This window comes from Penicillium nucicola (genome assembly GCF_028828085.1).
Source record: "Penicillium nucicola strain IBT 29836 chromosome Unknown utg000003l, whole genome shotgun sequence".
Lineage (NCBI taxonomy): Eukaryota > Fungi > Ascomycota > Eurotiomycetes > Eurotiales > Aspergillaceae > Penicillium > Penicillium nucicola.
The window spans coordinates 680,057-701,078 of record NW_026643127.1 but is presented as its reverse complement, the minus strand read 5'-3'; the positions used below and the strand labels follow the sequence as shown (position 1 = coordinate 701,078).

Genomic DNA, 21,022 nt, shown 5'->3' with positions numbered 1-21,022 from the left:
CGAGAGGCCCGAAGGGAGAGAACCCCGAACCTTAAGGTCAGAATCAGCCAGGTATGTGACGATGCCGTATACAGGGGACGATCGGACCAGAGTGCGGGGAGGGGGAAACAAATGGGTACTTTGGCACTGGATTTCCCTGGACAGTGGCCCCCCCCTTCCCGCCTTTCGCGCGGTAACGGAGATATCCGCCGTGTCCATGCTCATAGGTCCACCGTGGATCGTTCACCGGCTCGGATCGTATGCAGGTACTAGGATACTGGATCAATCTTGGCGGCGTAACGACGGTGTAGTAGACGGGCTCGCGCGAGGATCTGTGCCCAAATCGATGTGAGGTGAGGGTCTGTTCCGAGTCCACGCGCAGCATCTGCACGTAGCCGACAAAGGTCGGGGACGGGATTGGTCAAAGGCCGCGCGCTGGTTGATCCAGTCATTCGGTCGCAGCCCAATGAGGCCCCGGGGATGCACTGGGGTGAAACATCCAGCTGTACAGGTACGGTATGATAGGCACGTCATGCCCATTCCAGCTGCAGTTGATCCCCCAAAGTACGAAAAGGAAGAGAGGCGCAGTGCAGTAGATTTTCAGGATCTGCGCAATTTGGGATGACTGGCATCATGATCCTCTGCAGCCTCACCTTTTTTTCATTTTGGGTCCTTTTTTATTTTCTCTGCCCTTGTTTCATCTTGGCGGAGTCCCCTGTCGGGCTTGATCGGCGGCTGCCACGGCTGCAGCCGCGACAGCTGCCGAGTTGGAGCCCGTGCTGGCTAGATTGCTAGCGTGCGCAAGGAGGAACTTGCAGCAGGTCAGCGTGTACTTGCAGGCACGAGTCCACGTCTCATCATTCTGGTTGAAACCCAACTTGATACTGGCATCCCCAATCCGATCTCGTTTGATCTCATAGGGTAACTTCAACCCCGGTGCAGTGGCGCCGGTCTGGCCCCGACGTGGCGATACCACGGGCGCAGGGTTCTTCTCGACGAACCTCCCCAGCTGGCGAAGACATTCCAGGAACGCCACCATGCCCGCATCAAAGCGACGGTGCAGCCAGGGGAGGTTCAGCGGCAAGTCTCCTGACGAGAAAAGGTCCAGTTGAGTAACCTTGGCTGTAGCTCCCTCAACAGGCTGGCCCGATGGTTGGACCGGGTATTCGATTTTATCGATCCGTGAGTTGGATCCCAAGGGTCTGAGACGATACCCCTGGAATTGAAATCCGAGTTTTTCAGCCATCGTGGCCAGAAGCAACGCTGTCTGTCCCCATGCAGCATTGATCTCAGGCCAGTCAACAGACGGGTTGGCTAGCCGGCCGAGGCGTAGTCCATTGATCGTCCCAAAATATCCATCGTGACCAATGCAGAAAGCGTCATTGTAGACATTAGTCCTTTGAAGTCTTTCAAGCTGCTGCGAGTCGTGATCATAGCGCATGTTCAGTGCATCCCGTTCGTTTTGAAACTCGGTCAGCGTCAAAGCAAAGGCATTGCGGTCTCGCCAAAAGTTCTCCTCGTCCATATCCAGTTGTCGCGACTCAATTTCCAGATTAGCAATCTCTCCGTCTAGAGCGGCCTTTTCCTTTTCTAGAGCGACTAGTTCGGCGAATGCAGCCCGCTCCAAATCCACACTTTCATTCAAGGATTTGTCGGCCGCTTGAACCTCTTCTGCGCTTGGGACTGACGTATTCAAGTTTCTCAAGAATGAAATGTAGGCATCCCTCTCCTTCGTAGCCCCGGTCAACCGTTTCTGCAGTCCCTCCACAAGCAGGTCCGTACATTCCACGCAGATAGGATGGTCGATATCAGAACGAGCCGAGACAATCTCAAACAGCCGGGTTGCCTTCTCCACTTGATCCACGAATGATTCATTCTCTTGGCTGGCAGGTTGGGCAGGCGGGCGGGTTCCCTTGCGGGTATTCTCGACGGGCGGCACGACTTGAGACTCTGTCAGCATGACGAATGACATGTTGCCGCTATCACCTCGAGCGGGAGGTCCGCGAGGGGCGGGGATCGACCGCCGGTAAATTGGCGGCGTAGCATGTTTGGCTGTTTGATCATAGTGTCCGCGTCGGTCGGGTGGATAGGAAGACTTGGAGGATGCAGCTCCATCTGATAGCGTTTTGCCTGTAGAGTCTGACGGGTCAGCCGGGGGGGACCAAGTAAAGCAATAGCATCTACTTACTGACAAGCAGATCAAAGGCAGCTGGGTTAAGTGACTCTAAAGAGCCATCCAGTTTGAGTGGTGTTCGACACTTCTGGCAGAACATGTCGGGGTGTGGGGAGGTGAAGTTGGGGAGCGGAACGTCATTTGTTTTTGATCCGCATTTTTGTTTGTCGCGCGACCTGTCCAACACTTTGCCATCTTCATCTCCCCAGGCTTAAGCTCGTCTGGCCTGGTGATTGCGATCAGCTATTTCCCTATATTGATTGCGTTCAGTGACTCCGCTCATTGATTCCACGCACTCGGTTCAGGCGTAATGTACTCTGCGCCAGACATCGACCGACCAACGAAAAGACCGCGCCTGTCATACACCCCTGACAATTCAGAAGAAGTTCCCGAGGAATTTGATCTCCCTGCTGCGCGTGCCCGAAATGACTCGCGCCTCAAATCTCTATTCGAGGGTATCTTCGCCAAATACAGCCAGGACTTTACCGATGTCGGCGATGAGATCGACTTGCAGAGTGGGAAGCTTGTGGTAGACAATGGTCATCTGTCTAGAATGCAGGGCGAAACTGACACGGGCGCTCATTCCCCATGGGCTCAGGGTGGCGACGAGTCGGACGACGCTTCAGACGCCCAAGGCGCAGAGGAACATGAAGACCAATACGCAGTGTCTCACAGCGGTGATTTACTGGATGATCAACATGAAACAGCTACGAAATTTACCGTGAATGAGACTACTGCGGACTCGGACTTTGTGTTTACTTACAAAGCGTCCAAGGCTCCAGGACTCAGTCCAATGGCCAAGAGCGAAAAAGCCACCTTGAACACTACACCCAAGCCCCAAGATTCTATCTGGCAGGTCCCTGACTTGCCACAGACCTACGCAACACCCACTACCGGCCCTGGCGGCCGAAAAGTCAATATTGCCTTGACCCCACAGATCGGATCTGCTCGGTCTCCATCGCCGCCTGGGAGTGGCTCGATCTGGGCCATTGCTAAACGCGGCAGGCCACGAACCGAGGGGAAACCCAAGGCCACGCCAAGTCAGCGGCAGCCACGTGGGAAGCGAAAATGCCACTCAAGCCCACTAACATCTGACTGGTCTTTTGCAAGGATACCAGATGGTGATGAGTCCGACGACCCTTTGCAGGAGAAGGATTGGGCATCACCTTCACCATTAAAAATGAGGAACATCCGCGGGAAACGTGTGCAAGTGTCGGACAAACAAGGCGACAATTTATCTCCTCGGCCCGTGTGTACTACTTCAAAACCAGATCGTACATACGAAACCGACGGCGCGGAGCAACACCACGATGGCCAATCGCCACAGGAAACTACCCAAAAGGAGGGGACATTGAATGATATCTTACCAGACAAAGATACAATCCTCAACCCCGCGCAAGCTGTATCAGTCCACTCCGCTCAAGATACGCCAAGCAAAAGGCGACATATTGCGCCCGACGAAGCAAAATTGATCGTGTCAATGATGCACAAGGACGGCAAGAAAGTGAATGACGTAGTTCAATGTCTCCCTGATTGCCCCAACCGGACTATCCTAAATTGGTATTACTACCATTGGACTTGTCGTCTGGCAAATCCGCCTCACCTTTCGGGCCCCTGGTCGCAGGGCGAACTTGCAGCTTTAGGTCGTCTCAGCAACCAATCGGGTCTCTCTTGGGCTGAAATAAGAGACGAATTTCGCAATCGTTCACTCAATGAGATTGAGTTCCACCTGCTTCGTCTTTCTGTCGATGGACCCCTGCCGGGAGACGTGGACGGACAGGAGCACGAGGAAGAAGCGGAAGAGAGACCCGAAGTGCTTACTTCAAGTGAACAGATTGGAGATGGCGCAGCTGAAAGCCCCACTGGGGCAAAGGTACCATGCGTGGAAGCGCAAGACCAGACTATCAAAGAAGAGGACCAAGTCCAGGCATATCAGCCAGTCGGAGATGATGCGCACGCTGTGATGAAAGAGGAAAGTCATGCAGATCCATTCTTCCATTCACATGCCGCCCAAGAGGCACCCATGGAAGATGAGCTCATGGAACAGCAAAATCCCGACGAAGAACCTGAACTATCTATCCCGAAGGCCTCGCAGGCTTCAAGACAAGGTACCAATGCTTCTGCATTTCCTATTGCTCAGAGTAATTCTGGAGGTTTTATCGAGGTAGATGACCATATTAGCAAGAAGCCTACACCCCAGATCTTACTGGATATCTCTATGAACACAGCGATTTAGGACAATTGATCCATGCTAAGGGAGCATCAGTTATCAATTGACCGCTATTGACCAATATCATACCCCCAATTCCAAATTATGCCAGCCATGCCAGTTAAATCAGCTATTCGAAATCCTCATCTCTTGCATTCATAACGTCCTCGAGCTTCGTATCAACAGCCCCGCCAACATCACCAGCCTTAGCCCAGAACCGAGACAAATGCCGCGAGCCAGAATCGGAAAGCACCGTAACAATCCTATGGCCCGGTCCCAATTTCCTAGCAGTCTTGACAGCAGCAATACCTAGATCCCTGTATCAGTATCAAGCCAAAATCCAAAACAGGAATAAACTCACAATTTACCGCACTACTACTCCCAATGAAAATGCCATCCTTCTCAACAAGCCAACGCGCCATAGCCAACGCCTGCGCATCAGTAACCCTAACCGCATCATCAACAAGCTCCTTCCCAGCCTCAAAGTTCGCAGTAACACGATTAATCCCAATCCCCTCAACAATAGTATCAACCTGCCGTCTCCGCCTCGTTCCCTCCCGCTCCTTCAGGTCAAACATGACACCATAAACAACCCGATTAAAAAGCCCACTTCCCTGCGGATCAGCAAGCACAACAGTAAGCTTAGGCAAGAGAGGCTTCAGGAACCTCGCCACGCCTGAAATCGTTCCGCCAGTCCCGGCGCCGGCGACGAACGCGTCAATCCGGCCTCCGCATTGAGCGTATAGTTCTGGTCCTGTGCCTTCGTAGTGAGCACGCCAATTAGCTTCGTTTTCGAACTGGTCGGCAAAAAATCCTCGTCCGCGCATCATACTCGAGTCTGGTTCCAGGAGTAAGGCTTTCTCCTCTGCTGCTGCTGCCGGTGTTGTGCATGGAGATGGGGATGAAGAGAGGCCAGATGACGCCGTGTGCGTCTTTGCTAGTGCTCGGGCGCGATTGACGAAGTTGTCTTTCTCGACAATCGGGGCTGGGGGGACCCTGTCGACGATTGCGCCTAGTTTTAGGAGCAGGTTTGACTTTTCAATTGCCTGGTCCGAGGGCATGCAGCTGAGTTGGGATTAGCTTTCGTGTCTGTTGGATTGGATTCTTGATATGTGGTGTTTTACATGTGTGCTAGATAGCCTTTTGCACGGGCTAGAGTTGCTAGTGAGATTCCGGTTGATCCTGATGTTCCTTCGTAGATGGTGTCGCCTGCATGGGGCGTCAGGATTCCTTGTTCTTCGGCCTGGTTGGATTTAGTAAGTCTGATCTAGTAGTGAGGTGCATGGCTTGCTCAATTCACATACAATTTCAATCATGCTTAATGCAACTCGGTCTTTGGAGCTTTGTCCGGCGCCGTTCAAAAACTGGATATGGTGTCAATTACGTTCGTGAAGCTACATCGAAGATACATACCTCCGCCTTGCCCAAGATTTCACATCCTGTCTCATCTGATAATGACTTGATACGGAAAAGAGGGGTGTTTCCAATACATCCTTCAATGCCTTCGACGATAGTCGGAGGTCCAGGTCGGGCCACTAGGTCATTTGGTCGTGGTTGCTCTGTCTCATTCTCATCGTGCTTTGATCTGGACAATTCATTATATGTGAGAGCCAAGCAGACACCAGCCACAAAAGCTGTGCCAATATATGCCGTGGAATGATCGGGCATTGTGTTCAAGTCTCTGTCTGTACTCTACAGACGTGCGCATAAGAGATATCAAGCTCGGACCACCTGGGATTCTTCAATATGAAGCTCAAACACACATTATGTGGGTGTCAATGATCTCAAGTATGCTGGGAAATTGACTCAGTCAATATATCAATGATTTCACGATAAATCCATCAAGAACCAATCTCTTGACGTGAAGCTCAATCTCGCCTCACGTGCTATTCTGCCTCAGGCCCCCACAGCTACTTCTCCGAACGTTCTCCGTCCCCAGAACTTCTGCTCTTCAATCACAATGGACTCGCCAGTCCTCACCCAGCTGTTCCGACAGCTTTTCCGCCATCCAGCATGTCAGTCATTAAGGCGACAACCATATTCTCTCACCCGGCCCCAGACCCGAACGTTTCTCTCCCGGCGCACACCCACCAAGCGCAAAACGCAAGATGATGCTTCGCTATGGACGAAACGAGGAGATTACCCCAAGAACATCGATGAAGAGTACCGTACATATCCGCAGGTCACAGCCAAGGAGCTACGGAGTCGCCGCGAACGGCCGCGGCAGGTCAAGATGCTGACGCGCGAGTTCATCGATGGTAAGTTCGGCGGGCGAAATATGCGCGACGACAACTGACATTGTGCTTTTAGACAGCCTATACAATCCTCATTATGGATATTTCTCCAAACATGCGACCATTTTCAGTCCCGGTGAACCGTTCAATTTCAATACTATCGAGGACGGGCCTGCTTTTCACAAACTGCTAGGGCAGCGGTATACGGAGTTCGAAGACTTGCTAGACGAGACAAACCCAGATATTGCGCGGCAGTTATGGCACACGCCGACTGAGCTGTTTCGCCCATACTATGGAGAGACCATTGCGCGATACCTGGTGTCAAACTACAAGTTGACCCTGTATCCATACCACGACCTGATCATCTACGAAATGGGTGCTGGAAACGGAACGATGATGTTGAACATCCTCGATTTCATTCGTGACACCGATTACGAGGTATATCAGCGAACCAAGTTCAAGATTATCGAGATCTCGCCCGCACTAGCAGATCTCCAGTTCAAGACCTTGACCGACAAACTCACAGCCAAGGGCCACCGTGACCGTGTTGAAATTGTGAACCGCTCAATCTTCGACTGGGACACATATGTGCACTCGCCATGCTTCTTCTTAGCTCTCGAAGTCTTCGATAACTTCAGTCATGACACCATCCGTTACAACCAACGCACCGAAATGCCCCAGCAGGGCGGTGTGCTAATCGACGCTGATGGCGAGTTCCACGAGTACTACAACAACCAGCTGGACCCAGTCGCTGCTCGCTTCCTGCGCGTGCGTCAAGCTGCAGCCCGTAGGCCTTTCCCGAGTCCCTTGGGTCCATCTCTCCTCCGTGGCCTCCGCTCCGCTGCGCCATTCAGCAAGGAATACACTCAGCCGGAGTATATCCCCACCCGCCTGATGCAGTTCTTCGATGTTTTGAACCAGTACTTCCCTGCCCACCGTCTGGTCTCCAGTGATTTCAGTTCTTTGCCGGATGCCGTACCGGGTATCAACGCACCTGTCGTGCAGACCCGATACCAGCGGCAGACTGTTCCAGTGACAACTCCTTTTGTAAGTTTACTTAAATTAAAAGTATTCTGGATTCAGCTAATCGTCATTCCAGGTCCACCAAGGCTACTTTGATATCTTCTTCCCCACTGACTTCAATGTTATTGAGGATATGTACCGTGCTGTGACGGGCAAGTTGACTCAGGTCACCAGCCATGAAGAGTTTGTTCATCGCTGGGCTTATATTGAGGATACTGAGACACGCAATGGGGAGAACCCCTTGCTGAGCTGGTATAAGAATGCTAGCATGTTGATGACTGTGTAGATAGGATGTAATCCATGCCATTCATATTGATATCGATGAATTCATTCAATCGAGTAAGATCAAGAAGAGAAGTGTGAAAGAGCTTTTTCTAATGGAAGCGAGTTTCTCGTTATTGCAAACGTAGTAGGTTTACCTACCAACCATGCGCAATTCATATCTGCGTTATAGGACTGAGTTATCGTAGTCACAACCGTGAGGGATGTATAAGTTAGTGTTACTGTCACTGGTAAAGCGTTGAATCTTTTTTACCGGAAACCTATACAGTAAGAGTACTTTTTTTCTATATGAAGATGTTCTTTTTGCCTTACTTCGAAAGGGTTTGTATCGGGGTTTTGATTTCTTCTTGGCTTCATTTCGAAAGGGCACAAGCGCAATAGCGTTGATAGACGTTGCAGTAGCTTGCTTCCGTTGAATAGAAACAAATACATCTGGCGAACAAAAAGTAGACAGCAGAGTTTCTACATTATCACTTGCTGCCTTTTTCTCGACTCCAGATGCTATCTACGGTCTTGGCTATTTGACTGGACGTCGGCCTAACAAAAAAACAAGACACTTGGCTATCTGTCAAAGTATGGCAATTTCCATGTACTTTGTCTAGCTTATGCTCTACCAGTACGTTGAATGGAAATTTGGCTGCAACATCAAACAAAATGGGTGTTCATAATTCGTTATATATCAGAGTGTTTGTATTTTAAGACATAAGACATAAGACATTATAAATGCACATCCTCATGAGAATGCTCCTGCGTATTTCCACTCTTCTCATCACGCTCCTTGCGAACATCCATCCATTCCCTCATAGGCTCCCATTTGCGGCAAGTATGAGCCTGCCCAACACCCAGGCCGACACGTTCCCCACCAAAGAAGTAAAGAGGAACCGGTGATAGATCCCCTTGGCATTGAATAGACTGCCGGAGTTGATCGAGGCAATGATCCATATGAATGCGACTCCAGTCATCGGGGAAATGGGGAGACTGGCTAATAAACTCGTCCAACTTTTGGTGGTGGCCCATGTGCTGAGAGTAATAGTCCGAGTCAAGCTTCATCCGGACTGCATTTAGACAGTGTAGGGAGTGGAACATGTCTGGTCTAGCGGGGTATTAGACTGGGCTTGTTGCAAGGTAGACGGTGGATGGCTATGTTGGTAGAACTTACTCGAAGTGGTAGTTGTGATATTTGGGATCGGTGTTGAGGTCTTGGTCGTATGGTTCTGCTTCTGCCTCGGTCATATCGACAAACTCGCCTGTAGTGCCTCGGTATTAGTATTGCACTAAAACATGAAATATATTACCCGTACCTCGAAGTAGATCGTCCCAAGCAGCATCCATTTCAGGACTGGGAAGTCCGAAATATTGAGGCTCGGAAGGGTCAATGTCACGGTAAATTTGACCTATCGTCTCATTGTACCAGAATCTTCCAGTGTATACACGCTCTTCGTATGAAATATAGGGATGAGAGTCTTTGACATCGGTTTGGAAGGCTGGCGATGAAGCCACACAAGCGAGCCTACCATTGACGTGTTGTTGGAATAGGAGATATCCCGAAATCACGGCAAATGTTATGGTAGAAGCTATCCACGGCGAAACAAGGCGAATATAGGACTTTGGGTGCGATTGAGACCCAACAAACCCCGAGCTACTGGGAGATTCAGGATCCGAATCGTCGCTATAGACTGGCTGGTAGATCTGTTCTTTGAAGGGGTCGGTAATTGCCATATCGTAGTATGAATTCCCATCCAATTGGAAGAAGAAAAGAAAAACAGAGCGAGATTTTCTGTCGAAAGTTGTCTGTCGTTACAATTGATCAGAAATATCAAAATAAGGGGGATGATGAGGAGTACGAGAAGTATTTGCTTCACCGCATTTTGGCCTGCAAGACACGAAAAGGTCATCTCACAGCAAGAATTTCGACGCTGCATGACAGCATTCGGTCTATCTCGGTGGGCGTATTGCATCAATGCAATGATCGCCATAGAGAGGCGCGATCTACAGTGCAGATGAACTGAACTATACGATGCATATCCCCACCCGTGGACCCTTTGAATCCCAAACTTGAGGAATGCCTCACGGACTCGCTGGGCTATGATCGACATCGGCTCTGGGTAGATCCCGAGGCTATTGGTTTTGACGTCAATCTAGGGGGAATCTTTCCAAGATTGGCGGCGTGCTGGTGAGCTCATCCTGATCCACGATAGTGGAGCTGAAGTAAAACACATTGAACAGTAAACATCATCCTGCATTCTGTACTGTAGGCGTCAGTCTAGATTTCGTGAAGAAAAATGACTGCTCCATAGTGGCCTCGCGGATTTGCTGATATGCACTTGTGTCGTGATGATCTGCAATAATTGCTGCCTCAGAGAAATCTGTACATGTAAGGAGATCAATTACATGACGCCACTTGAGGACTTTTGATAATCGCGATCGATTTATGATCAGAGCTTAACTATAAAGAGTTTCAATTTTATCCATCGTTAGCTTACACAACAAACCTCTAGACTCCAAAACAAACTCTTTATCAAGTAAGTACAAACCCCTCTGACTGCCTCAGTTTCCTCCTCTTATCCGACCTTAGTCCATATTAGCGACCATGAAGCTTTCTTTGGTCACCCTCGCTATGAGCGCCAGCTTGGCTCTGGCCGCCCCCCTTACCCAGCGCGGTGAAGAAGTATCCAAGCGCGCCCTGGCTACGGAGGAGACTGGCGCTACTTCCAAACGTGCCCTGTCAGACGATGAAGTCGCTACAGTTGCCCGACGTGCTCTGACCGATGGTGAGATTCGCACAGTCGCCGAACGTGCCTTGACCGACGATGAGATCACTACAATTACCAAGCGGGCTTTGACTGCTCTGGAAGACGAAGCAATCAACAAGCGTGGTGTGAGCGATTACAAGCGTGGTGCTGGTGCATACGACTTCCGCGACGCGGAGCACAAGCGTGCTCTTGCTGGCGAGGATGCTGCTGCTATCACCAAGCGCGGGGATGCGAAGTATAAGCGTGGTCTTGACGACTACAAACGTGGTATTGAAGACTACAAGCGTGGTGTTAGCACGTACGACTTCGACAACGAGGAGCACAAGCGTGCTCTTACTAGCGAGGACGCTCCTGTTATCACCAAGCGTGGTCTCGAAGAATACAAGCGTGGTCTTGAAGAATACAAGCGTGCTCTTACTAGCGAGGACACTCCTGTTATCACCAAGCGTGGTCTCAAAGAATACAAGCGTGGTCTTGAAGAATACAAGCGTGCTCTTACTAGCGAGGACGCTGCTGATATCACCAAGCGTGGTGCTGCTGCATACGACTTCGGCAACGAGGAGCACAAGCATGGCGATGCCGAACAAAAGAATGACGCTGTCCCTTCAAAAGATGATGCCCCTAAGGGAGGTGCTATACACGCTGTCCTCGGCGGCGTTACTAAGGGCGTTGCTGATATTGTCAAGCGTGGTGATGCCGAACAAAAGAATGACGCTGTCCCTTCAAAAGATGATGCCCCCAAGGGAGGTGCTGTACACGCTGTCCTCGGCGGTGTTAGTAAGGGCGTTGCTGACATTGTTAAGCGTGGTGAGGTCGGTTACTAATGTGACTTGGAAGTCCACCATGGGGAAGTCGAAGAGCTGGATGAAGACGGATTGGAGGAGATCCGCAATCCGCAGAACGGAGATCCTGACTATGTGAAATAAAGATTGATTAAGACAACAAATTTGAACCATAAATCGTCACTGTTGAGCTATTCTCAAATGCCACTCTTGGGCTGTAGCTGTTATAGTCATCTTAGCCCTAATTGCTTATCTCAACCCCCTCTCAACCTTGGAAGTGAGGGGAAACCACGGCAGTTTGGCAACTCCAACTCTTCAACACTCGCAACAATAAACCATCTATAACGATGACCATCGACGCTGATCCAAAGGGAGAACCTACACAGGCTCCATCATGGAATAACATCGTCACCCAAAAGCGCACTATCCAACTAGACCTCATCCCGGAGCCCTGGCGACTCCCAGCCGAGGTTCTAGCTACCCCCCATCATCAAGCATAGAAATCATCCGGTCTAGTGGGATATTATCCAACGAGGAACTAGAATGGACCGAGACAACAGATATCCGCGGTCTAGTCTCGCTGATCACAAGCAGAACTATAACAAGCGAACAGCTCACCACAGCATTCTGCAAACGGGCTGCGATCTCCCAGCAGGTGAATAAATGTCTGACGGAGATATTCTTTGAGAGGGCGATTCAGAGGGCCAAGAATCTTGATGAGATACTCGCGCGGACTGGTGAGGTTATTGGGCCTTTGCATGGTATTCCTGTTTCCGTTAAGGATCGGTTCGATGTTGAGGGGGTTGATACTACTGTTGGTGTGTTCTTTCTTCCGTTTTCTCGCTTCCCTCTTCATTTGATGTTATATACTCACCTGGCACAGGTTGGGTTGGTCTTACAAACAAGCCTGCCCAGTCGAACAGTTCCGTTGTGCAGTTACTTGAATCTATGGGCGCGGTGTTATATGTCAAGACTAATGTGCCGCAATCCCTTATGGTGAGATCTATTTCATAATTCCTTCAGAATCCATTCATCCAGTATCCCCTGGCTAACCCCTTCTCAGATGTCCGACTCATACAACCACGTCTTCGGCCAATCCGTCAACGCATTCAACCACGCCCTCATCTCCGGCGGCAGTTCCGGTGGCGAAGGCGCCCTCATTGGCAGCAGAGGCAGTATCCTAGGAGTCGGCACTGATATCGGTGGCTCAATCCGTGTTCCATCGGGCTTGCAGGGTCTATACTCCATTTGCCCGACGACAGGTCGAGTACCATGGGATTGTTCCTTGTAAGTCGCCAACTCACCATTGAACAGACACATCTAATACTTTGTTCTGATAGTTTACACCAACACTACCTGATCCCTCCAGTCGCCGGACCAATGGCTACATCCCTCGCTACGACGGAATATTTCATTGAAAGTCTCCTCAAGTCCGATCCGTGGAATATTGACCCCGGTGCTATTCCCATCCCCTGGAGAAAGGAATTAGCAGCCCCGCCGACGAATCGGAAGCTGAAGCTTGGTGTTGTCTTTGATGATGGGGTTGTCAAACCGCAGCCGCCTGTTGCGAGGGCGATGCGTGAGACTGTCGATGCTTTGAGGGCGGCTGGCCATGAAGGTACATATATCAGCTTGACATATTTGCTATGCCCGAAAGCTAACATAATGCAAGTAATCGAATGGGACACAGCCCTCCACGCCCCCGCCACGAACCTCTGGACGAGAGGTATTCTCGCAGACGGCGGCCAACACTGTCACAGTCTCTGTCAGATAGTCGACGAGCCATTGATTGAAGGGATGGTCGTGGGAACAGATAAAGATCTACTGACTATTCAAGAGCGAGAAAAGGTAAGAATAAGCTTCCAGCTCATACAAGACCTTACTAAACATGTCAACAGCTCGAGGAGACTAAATACGCCCTCCAAACCACATTTCTGAAACAGTGGGTTGGTTCGGGCATTGACGCCCTTATCATGCCCGTCCTGCCGTGGGTGGGCTACAAGCCCAAGACTTGGGTCCGCAGTAAACAATGGCTGGGGTATACGGCCATGTGGAATTTGTTGGATTATGCCGGTGTCACTGTCCCTGTCACCAGGGCTGATCGGATTCTTGACTCTGTTGGGAATGGGCTGGATGTCGAGTGGGAGGGTCATTCTATTCGGAATGAGTCTGATGCTTTCAATTACTTGCAGTGTGAGTTTTGTCCCGTTTTACATCGAGAAATGAAGTATGCACATGCTGATGTTGATTCTGTTACAGATGATATCAATCTCGTGCATGGAATGCCTATCTGTGTACAGATTGTCGGTGGCCGTTTTGGAGAGGAAAAGGCTGTTGCTGTTGGAAAGGTTGTGGATGAGTTGATGAATCCTACTCCTTTCCATTCATAACGTTTGGGTTTGGAAGACGACGCACAATATTCATAGCAATGCATTCATGCTCGTGAAATCGTTCTCAATATGTATGAGGGATGAGTCCCCCTCGGCCGTAGATGTAAATACCTTCTAAACAGCCATCAAATATAAAGTAGATAAATACAATGCAGCCAGGCCATGACCGTGAAACCGGTAGACATCCCATAAATTCACACCCTTTCCCCAACCCGCGGCTGACAAGAAAAAAGAACATCAAATCTAGAACTCAAATTCCTTGCGGAAAATGTTCACGTCCATGCCGCCGACGACCTGGTCGGCCAAGTCTCTCCGGCCCATCTGGCTGAAGACACGGCGCAGCGTGTCATAAAGGTTAGTGCTCTGATTCTGGCTGATATGCAGCATGCGCTCGAGACGCTCATCGTCTAGGCCATCAGGGTGAACGCCATCGTTGATGATCTCACGTGCACGTTCACGGCCCTCCTGCTCGACGACACGGTGCATAGACAATGCGCCAAGGAGGTGTTGTGCGGCTTCGGGGTAGCAGCCGATATTGATGCAGGATACGCCGAGGTTGTAGCGGGCGCGAACAAAGTTGGGGTTAATGTTAAGAGCCTGTTCGTAGGCTTCAATGGCTTCTTCGGAGCGGCCCGAGTTAGCCAGAGTAGCACCGAGACGGTTCCAGAGGAGGTGCAGCTGTTCTTGTTGGTTTGTGCTGCCGGATTCAGTGGATGCTAAGGCTGCAGAGAAACAGTCCACGGCCTTTTCGTATTCCTCGGCACAGTAGAATAGCACACCTAAACCGACTTGGACGTCTGGGTCCATCTGGGCACCTGAGGGAGAGAGTTGAGCTGCTTGGATAAAGAGCTCGGTTACTCGGTCATGCAGGAGCTGACGGTCTGTAAAACCAAGGTCGGCATCGCCGGTAACTTCCTTTGGATCGATGATCGTCGGGTATTTGTTTGAGAGCCAGCGCTCGAGTGTGCGATAAGCAGTTGAGTCGTAGCCCTCGTTTGTGTATGAGACAGCCAGACCCATCAAGGCATCCAAGTTTCCGGGGTCGACCTTCAAGGCCTGCTCCAAAGCACGAATAGCCGGCAACTCCTTCTCGTTCTGCGCCTGCGCAGACCCCAGCATCGTCCAAGCTTGCACGTGCTGCGGGTCTTTCTGGACTGCAGCCTCGAATGCCAGCGCTGCAAGGGAGAGGTTACCGCCCTCGCGCATAATCTTCATACCCTCCTCGAAGGGGTTACCCACCGCCTGATAGACGTTATCTTCCTCAAACATGTAGTCACCGAGCTGAGGATCTCTGAAGCGAGAGTTCAGGCTGTCAAAGCCTTCCCAGTCGCCCAGATCGCCAACATGCACATTATCAGTAACCTCGAAGTCATTTTCCTCAGCAAGTTTCCTACTCGTCGCCGTCTCAGCTTGAACTCGTTCCCAAACGGACTCAAAGGCGTCATCATGGGTGGGCACTGACCTGTCCAAATCGTTCAGCTCCGCCTCCATAGCCGCATTAGCCTCGTCATCCGTCCGAGTCTCATTGCCAGCAGTCTCCATCTCGGCAAACTGCGCTTCCCAGTTCTCATCATCAAGCTCAACCATCCGGCCCTTGCCCTTCTCCTGCGTCTGACCCTCCATAGGACCTTGCTGCATACCCATCTGTCCGCCCATCATAGGCCGCATCATTCCCATCTGTCCACCCATCCCCATGTATCCACTACCCATGCCCATCGGCCGCTGGTAGCCAGACATCATAGGTGTGGTGGAGGTAGCCGGGCTAGACGTCTGAGGCATGCCCATCCGGTTCTGCTGCTGGAAGCGGGAGAACTCAGCCGGCGAGAACCCAGACCCATTGTTCATCTGTCCTGGGAAGGCGGCTTCCATGCGAGCCTGCTCGCCGGGGTCGAACTCCGCTGCCCACCCCGGCGATCCTGTGCGGGCTGGCGCTGTCTGGAAGTTGTCCAGCTCACGGCGCATGTGCTCCATTGCGAATGGCTGCGGTGGGGGGCCGTTTAATTGTTGTCCTGGTTGCTGCATGAAGTCGTCCATCATCTATTGGTGTTTCCCGACGAGATCAGTTTCCGCTGGGGAATGACTTGCTGGCTATGGATGCACCTACTTGGTCTTGTCCGCCCATCATGTTTCGTGACCGCATGCCTTCTTGCATGCCCGGCCCGCGGCCGACCAGTCGATCACGCTGTAGTGACTTATCATCTTGAACGTGCTTTGTAAATTGAGAGAGGGGGTTTCCCGCCGTGGAGCATTCCGCACCACCGAGGAACGACATGGCGTCTATGTGGCAAAGTAGGGTGAGATTGAAGTCCGGTAGCTAATACAAGGTAGGAAGAGGAGAAAGAGCAAATGAATAGTTCCCCGGATGTTGAACGTGGGGTTGGACGATTGACCTTTCCAGCCGAGGTTCCCCGTCCGGTCACGTGGGGGCTTATAAATGCATCGAATTGCCTTTTTGAGTCGGTTCCAAGGTTGTTATACAGTGATCGCTATTTACATAAACCTCCACCCATCGCTAACTTTTCACGCCTTCGAATGAGGCTCCTGGGGCTCCTGGGACTCCTGGGACTCCTGGGATTCCCGAGAGGCCGCTTCCTCGGGGACATCCCGATTCTCCTCCATTGCAAGCTTTTCCTTAGTCTTCTCCATCTTTTCAATCTTCTTCTGGTTCTTACGCTCAAGGAACTCCGGGCTCATAACCTTGGTCCTGGCATAGTCCACCATAAGCTTACGACCATAAGGCGCTCTGCGAGCCAGCTTCTCCTTGCCATCAGTGGCGCTCTGCTGGTCGTGGAAATCGACATGAGCAAATCCACGCGGTAAGCCTGTGCGGCGGTCAACGGGGACACGGATATCCTTCACGCCCTGGATGTCATCAAACAGATTCTGCAGATCCTGGTCCGTCAATTCGTAGGGAATGTTGCCGATGAAGAGAGTCATTGAAGGCCTATCTTCGCTCTTGGCACGGTAAACGGTGTTGGCATATTGAATGGTGAGCTGGCGGCCCTCAAAGTCAATGCCATCAGCCTGTTGTATGGCATTTGCGGCTTCCTCGATGGTGCTGAAGTTGACATAACCGAAGCTGAAAGGCGAATTAGCAAATGGTGCTAGTCGATCACTGATAGTCTCAAACTTACCCTTTGCTTAATCCTCGAGAGTCATGCACGAGGACTGCGTTCTCCACCACTCCATACTTTTCAAACTGAGTGCGCAGGTCCTCGGCAGTCACGTCGAAGAACAGGTTTCCAACGTAAACCGTGGTCCTCGGCGACGCTTTTTCTCTCATATTTTGCCGTCTCGGTTGCCTTGGGGCTACAGGGCGTGATCCACCATTGTCACGCGATGGTTCCCGGCTTCTGGGCTCATCGTATTCCCTCGGTCTGGTGTAGCGGATCGACGGACGGTCGCTGTTCCATCTCATCTGCATAGCCGAGTTGGTAGCCCGTATGACTAGCAGCGATGTTGAGGGGAAACATTTCGATCGCGATAGTGTGCTGGACGTAATCGAGGGGATGGGAGTCACTGGTGACAATTGAAGCCGACAAGCGGCCCGGCGGAGGCAATGCCTGCGGATTGAATCAATATGGGTAGGTCTTCAATGGTGGAATGCAGCAGAATGTCATAGTAGATTGATTGAATCGATGAAACTTACATTTTGAACGGATTCAATTTGGGATGTTTGGATGCTTGCGAAGAGAATTGGCTCGGCAACCTTGTAATAATTCCCGATAAATTACAGTCACGTGGCTTTATCTATATCGGCTTATCGTACGATGCCAAGAACTCATGCCTTCAAGTTCAAGTTGAATTGTTTGATACGATATCTCGGAAGAGTGGAGGATATATTGTAATAATCCTGTAATATGATACATTATATAGCCCAAGGCGCCAATTTTCCGTCCAAATTCAGATAGCCTTCTCCGTTTGATGGAAGTCCTCCAATTAGAAATCATAGCTGCCATTTCAGGATGCGAGCAATGCATACCAAGCATCATTATCTCAAGGTATGAAACCAAGAGATCAATCCAATTTTGTACCAAAACAACAAAAGCATTCAACGTGGAGATATTGAATCATTGATCATGATACAGACATTTTATAGTCCGCCTTGGCCTCGGCCAGAATTACCTGGTTGAGGCATTGGCGCATTATACCCAGACATCGGCGGGACTCCGCTCTCAGGACTATTAGATGGCGGTGTGAATATTGTTGGTAGTCGTTGCAGGCTAGGAGTCGTCCCACTACTTGACATTGAGGGAACCCGTGCGGATGCGAGAGGACTCGATACTGGAGGCTGTGACATGCCTCCGGATTGAGGTATTTGTTGGCGTTGGGCATCTATCATGGGCCAAAATTGATTTGATGAGTCAAGTGTTGGGTTTTGAAGATATGTGTCCCAAGCATCCTAATCCCAGGTTAGCATTGGTATTCGTATAAATAGAAGAGGAAAACATACCCAGTCAAGATTAACTTGCATGTCCGGCATTTGACCGAACATGCTACTGAATGGTGAAAGTGGACCACCCGGCATTTCGGCCGAGGTGCCTGCGCCTGTGGGCATTGGCGAGTCTCCCATTTTGAACATAGGATCAGCGAATGGAGGCGGGCCTGGGTTCATTGGGCTCATCCCGCTACTCAGCAATCCAAGAGTCATTGCAGCATTCTGCTTCTCGTCTTGGGGCTCAAATGTGGTAGCACCAGCACTGTTCTCAAGGGTAGGGGCCACCATGAGCAATTTGCTGAGCATGACCTCCAGAACACTCGATGCCTTGTATGCCTCCATGCTTTCGTCTTTCATTTCATCCCAGATGTCTTTCGAACGCTGAAGTGCCGTCATCATCTCCTCGCGCCGCTCCCGGCCCCATGTGTATGTGTCTCCAGATGGCCGTCCTGACACTTGCATTTGCAGGCCGTGGTACAGATCCAGAGAGACGACTGTCGCTGAGAGCAGGAAATCAGCCGAACTCAAAGAGCTATTTTTGCTCTGACGGGTAGGCAGACGTCCTTTGCGTAGTTCTGTGTGTAGGAGCCCTTGGACTTCCAAAAGCTCCATTGCTGAGTCGATACATGTTCTTCGAGAATATGTGAAGCGAGGATTTTCTCTGGCACGAGCCAAATATGGTCGATGGAGCACGCATTGTGCTTTATCATAAACAGCCTTGACCTACACGGGTGATTAGTACTACTTAAAAAAAAAAGTACGCCTCAAAAAGAACTTACGGCAAATCGTGACATGATAAGGTTACAAGGATCCATCTGGCAATCCTCGATAGGTCGAATTTTCAGGTGGGGAGGAATCATGTCTCTTGCTTGGCGAAGCTCCGCGTCGACTTCCATCACATTCTCATATGAGGTGTTCGAAATAGCGGAGCTCTGCTCAATGACACGGCCAAAGGCATAGGTCAGACGCGCCTTGGCAATCAAATACGAGATTGGAGTTGGTTCGCTCAACGGACGAGATGGCGGGAGCTCTTTGCAGTCTTCGTCAAAGTCATCATCATACAAGTTGCTTGGTAGTTCAGTGTCACTGTCAGAAGAGCGGATCATGCTTGGTAGTCCAACCTGGAACGAGAACAGCAGGTCTGCCTGACGCACGAAGCTCCAGACTCGCCGCCGTATCTCGCCCTGGAAAGGTGTGATGTTCGGGAACATTTTCGAGTCGCGGTGGTATCCTGACCGCATTGCCAGGCGGGTGATAACACCGGCTAGTACCCAAATTGAGACGTCCGTGTCCCGGCTTTGCGAAAAGTCACCATGAAGATGGAACACCAGCGCTTCAATCAGATACGGATGGGGTTTTGTGTAGTCGGCCAAAGTCAAACACTGTGCCACGGAATTTCGAAATCCTCCTGCCATGTCTATAGATTTGCCTCTGAACTCAGGCGGTTCGTCGCCTTCGTTGTAATATGATAGCATTGCTAGTCGCATCATTGCAAATAGCATGGCAATCCAGACAAGTTCTGTTTGAGAAGGATCTTCCCAATGTTTGTTGTACTAGACGGATCAGTCCGATTCTGATACCTTTGACCTGGATAAAACTTACCTGTGTTTGGAATGTGGGCCCGTGAAGAATATCTAACAAAGGTTAGAAGGGCTTCAATATCATAAAGCTACAGAAAACTCACGTGTGGCAGGGTCATAGCAGTTGAAATAGCGAGTCACAAGAAGATCAGTGGTGTATTTGGATGGCAACGCAGACATGATCTCGCCGCGGCTCATCGGCTTCATCACCCCGAATAACAAGGTTGATCCAGGCACATCGGTGGCCGGTTGAGCTGCCTTGACCTTTTCAAATTGCTCTTCAAATTGCTTCTTATGTGTCGAGAAGAAATTCCGCACCTCGGAGATCTATTCTGTCGTTAGACGTGCATAATCTTGGCGAAACATCCCGACTTACATCGTTCAAAATAGAAGCCCAGTGAGCATTCCCCATGTAATATGACTTGTTATTGTCCATCTTCATAACACCAAACGATTTGGTCACCTGTTCGGTGTCGCTCTCTTCGAGGCCCATGCCCTCCTCGTCGATGTCGAGCTCATGGGAAGGGCCAGCCGATCCAGCACTGCTTTCTCCCGAAAGAGCAGCCATAGCAGCCGCCGGACCAGCAGATTGCGATCCATTTGTCATCAACGATAGCACTAACCCTTCTAACCGATCGATTCGATTCTGCATATCGTCTGGCGAGTTTGAAGAGGACTGTTGGGGCAAGTTCTTCTTTCGGGAACTTGTTTGCGCGTAGTTACATGAAGCGGCGTCGCCTCGTTTGACACAGTTTTCGCAGGGGTTGGAACGATTGCATTTCAGCCTGGAACTATTAGAGACAAGCAAACGGCAGCATCAAGGTCTTGGCCTGCTTACTTTCTGTGCCGACATGGCCCACACGACAAAGGTACCCGGTTTCGCTTCCGGACTACTCTGTAATCGGGGGAGTGGCCTGCACTCGACGAGTTTGTAGAGGGGGGTGTTGGAGTCATTTTGGTGGAAAATGGCATGGTCGTAAAGGTTGGGTTATCAGATTGGTCGATAATAGGGTTTGAAGGAGGCGGTGAGACTGTGGGAATTGATCCTAGTGAGGCTTTGCGCTGTGAGCCGTGCTAGTTGGCGGGGTTCTCACACACGCCGTCGCAGTTGCGCAGCGCACTGAGTCAGCGCAACTGTTTCGCACAATCGTCGCAATAGTCCTTTTTCAACTTTGATCA

At 50.7% G+C, this 21,022-nt stretch overlaps 9 protein-coding genes across 9 annotated transcripts; 4 read left to right on the top strand and 5 right to left on the bottom strand.

Moving 5' to 3' along the window:
- Positions 1 to 676: 676 nt before the first annotated feature.
- Positions 677 to 2,252, bottom strand: N7511_003848 (beclin 1; the record flags this gene model as incomplete). Its single annotated transcript, XM_057126273.1, has 2 exons — positions 677 to 2,109; positions 2,168 to 2,252. The coding sequence occupies 2 exons, from the start codon at positions 2,250 to 2,252 to the stop codon at positions 677 to 679; spliced, it is 1,518 nt and encodes a 505-aa protein (XP_056985163.1).
- Positions 2,253 to 2,462: 210 nt separating this feature from the next.
- On the top strand, positions 2,463 to 4,388 carry N7511_003847 (Myb-like DNA-binding domain protein; the record flags this gene model as incomplete). The annotated part of the gene is made up of 1 exon (XM_057126272.1): positions 2,463 to 4,388. One exon carries the CDS (start codon positions 2,463 to 2,465, stop codon positions 4,386 to 4,388), a length of 1,926 nt encoding a protein of 641 aa, XP_056985162.1.
- Positions 4,389 to 4,491: 103 nt separating this feature from the next.
- N7511_003846 (putative cysteine synthase) lies at positions 4,492 to 6,029 on the bottom strand (the record flags this gene model as incomplete). The annotated part of the gene is made up of 5 exons (XM_057126271.1): positions 4,492 to 4,670; positions 4,723 to 5,426; positions 5,486 to 5,604; positions 5,666 to 5,725; positions 5,775 to 6,029. 5 exons carry the CDS (start codon positions 6,027 to 6,029, stop codon positions 4,492 to 4,494), a joined length of 1,317 nt encoding a protein of 438 aa, XP_056985161.1.
- A 292-nt stretch (positions 6,030 to 6,321) lies between these two features.
- Positions 6,322 to 7,904, top strand: N7511_003845 (class I SAM-dependent methyltransferase; the record flags this gene model as incomplete). Its single annotated transcript, XM_057126270.1, has 3 exons — positions 6,322 to 6,619; positions 6,672 to 7,642; positions 7,695 to 7,904. The coding sequence occupies 3 exons, from the start codon at positions 6,322 to 6,324 to the stop codon at positions 7,902 to 7,904; spliced, it is 1,479 nt and encodes a 492-aa protein (XP_056985160.1).
- Positions 7,905 to 8,617: 713 nt separating this feature from the next.
- N7511_003844 (oxidase ustYa family protein) lies at positions 8,618 to 9,619 on the bottom strand (the record flags this gene model as incomplete). The annotated part of the gene is made up of 3 exons (XM_057126269.1): positions 8,618 to 8,993; positions 9,060 to 9,147; positions 9,202 to 9,619. The coding sequence occupies 3 exons, from the start codon at positions 9,617 to 9,619 to the stop codon at positions 8,618 to 8,620; spliced, it is 882 nt and encodes a 293-aa protein (XP_056985159.1).
- An 871-nt stretch (positions 9,620 to 10,490) lies between these two features.
- N7511_003843 (uncharacterized protein) lies at positions 10,491 to 11,477 on the top strand (the record flags this gene model as incomplete). The annotated part of the gene is made up of 1 exon (XM_057126268.1): positions 10,491 to 11,477. The coding sequence occupies one exon, from the start codon at positions 10,491 to 10,493 to the stop codon at positions 11,475 to 11,477; it is 987 nt and encodes a 328-aa protein (XP_056985158.1).
- Positions 11,478 to 11,782: 305 nt separating this feature from the next.
- On the top strand, positions 11,783 to 13,825 carry N7511_003842 (uncharacterized protein; the record flags this gene model as incomplete). The annotated part of the gene is made up of 6 exons (XM_057126267.1): positions 11,783 to 11,905; positions 12,049 to 12,253; positions 12,319 to 12,431; positions 12,499 to 12,722; positions 12,776 to 13,283; positions 13,334 to 13,825. 6 exons carry the CDS (start codon positions 11,783 to 11,785, stop codon positions 13,823 to 13,825), a joined length of 1,665 nt encoding a protein of 554 aa, XP_056985157.1.
- Positions 13,826 to 14,068: 243 nt separating this feature from the next.
- Positions 14,069 to 16,097, bottom strand: N7511_003841 (tetratricopeptide repeat protein; the record flags this gene model as incomplete). Its single annotated transcript, XM_057126266.1, has 2 exons — positions 14,069 to 15,862; positions 15,930 to 16,097. The coding sequence occupies 2 exons, from the start codon at positions 16,095 to 16,097 to the stop codon at positions 14,069 to 14,071; spliced, it is 1,962 nt and encodes a 653-aa protein (XP_056985156.1).
- Positions 16,098 to 16,345: 248 nt separating this feature from the next.
- Positions 16,346 to 20,495, bottom strand: N7511_003840 (uncharacterized protein; the record flags this gene model as incomplete). Its single annotated transcript, XM_057126265.1, has 8 exons — positions 16,346 to 16,904; positions 16,960 to 17,344; positions 17,951 to 18,227; positions 18,279 to 18,986; positions 19,043 to 19,816; positions 19,866 to 19,897; positions 19,948 to 20,170; positions 20,220 to 20,495. The coding sequence occupies 8 exons, from the start codon at positions 20,493 to 20,495 to the stop codon at positions 16,346 to 16,348; spliced, it is 3,234 nt and encodes a 1,077-aa protein (XP_056985155.1).
- Between the last annotated feature and the right edge of the window lie 527 nt (positions 20,496 to 21,022).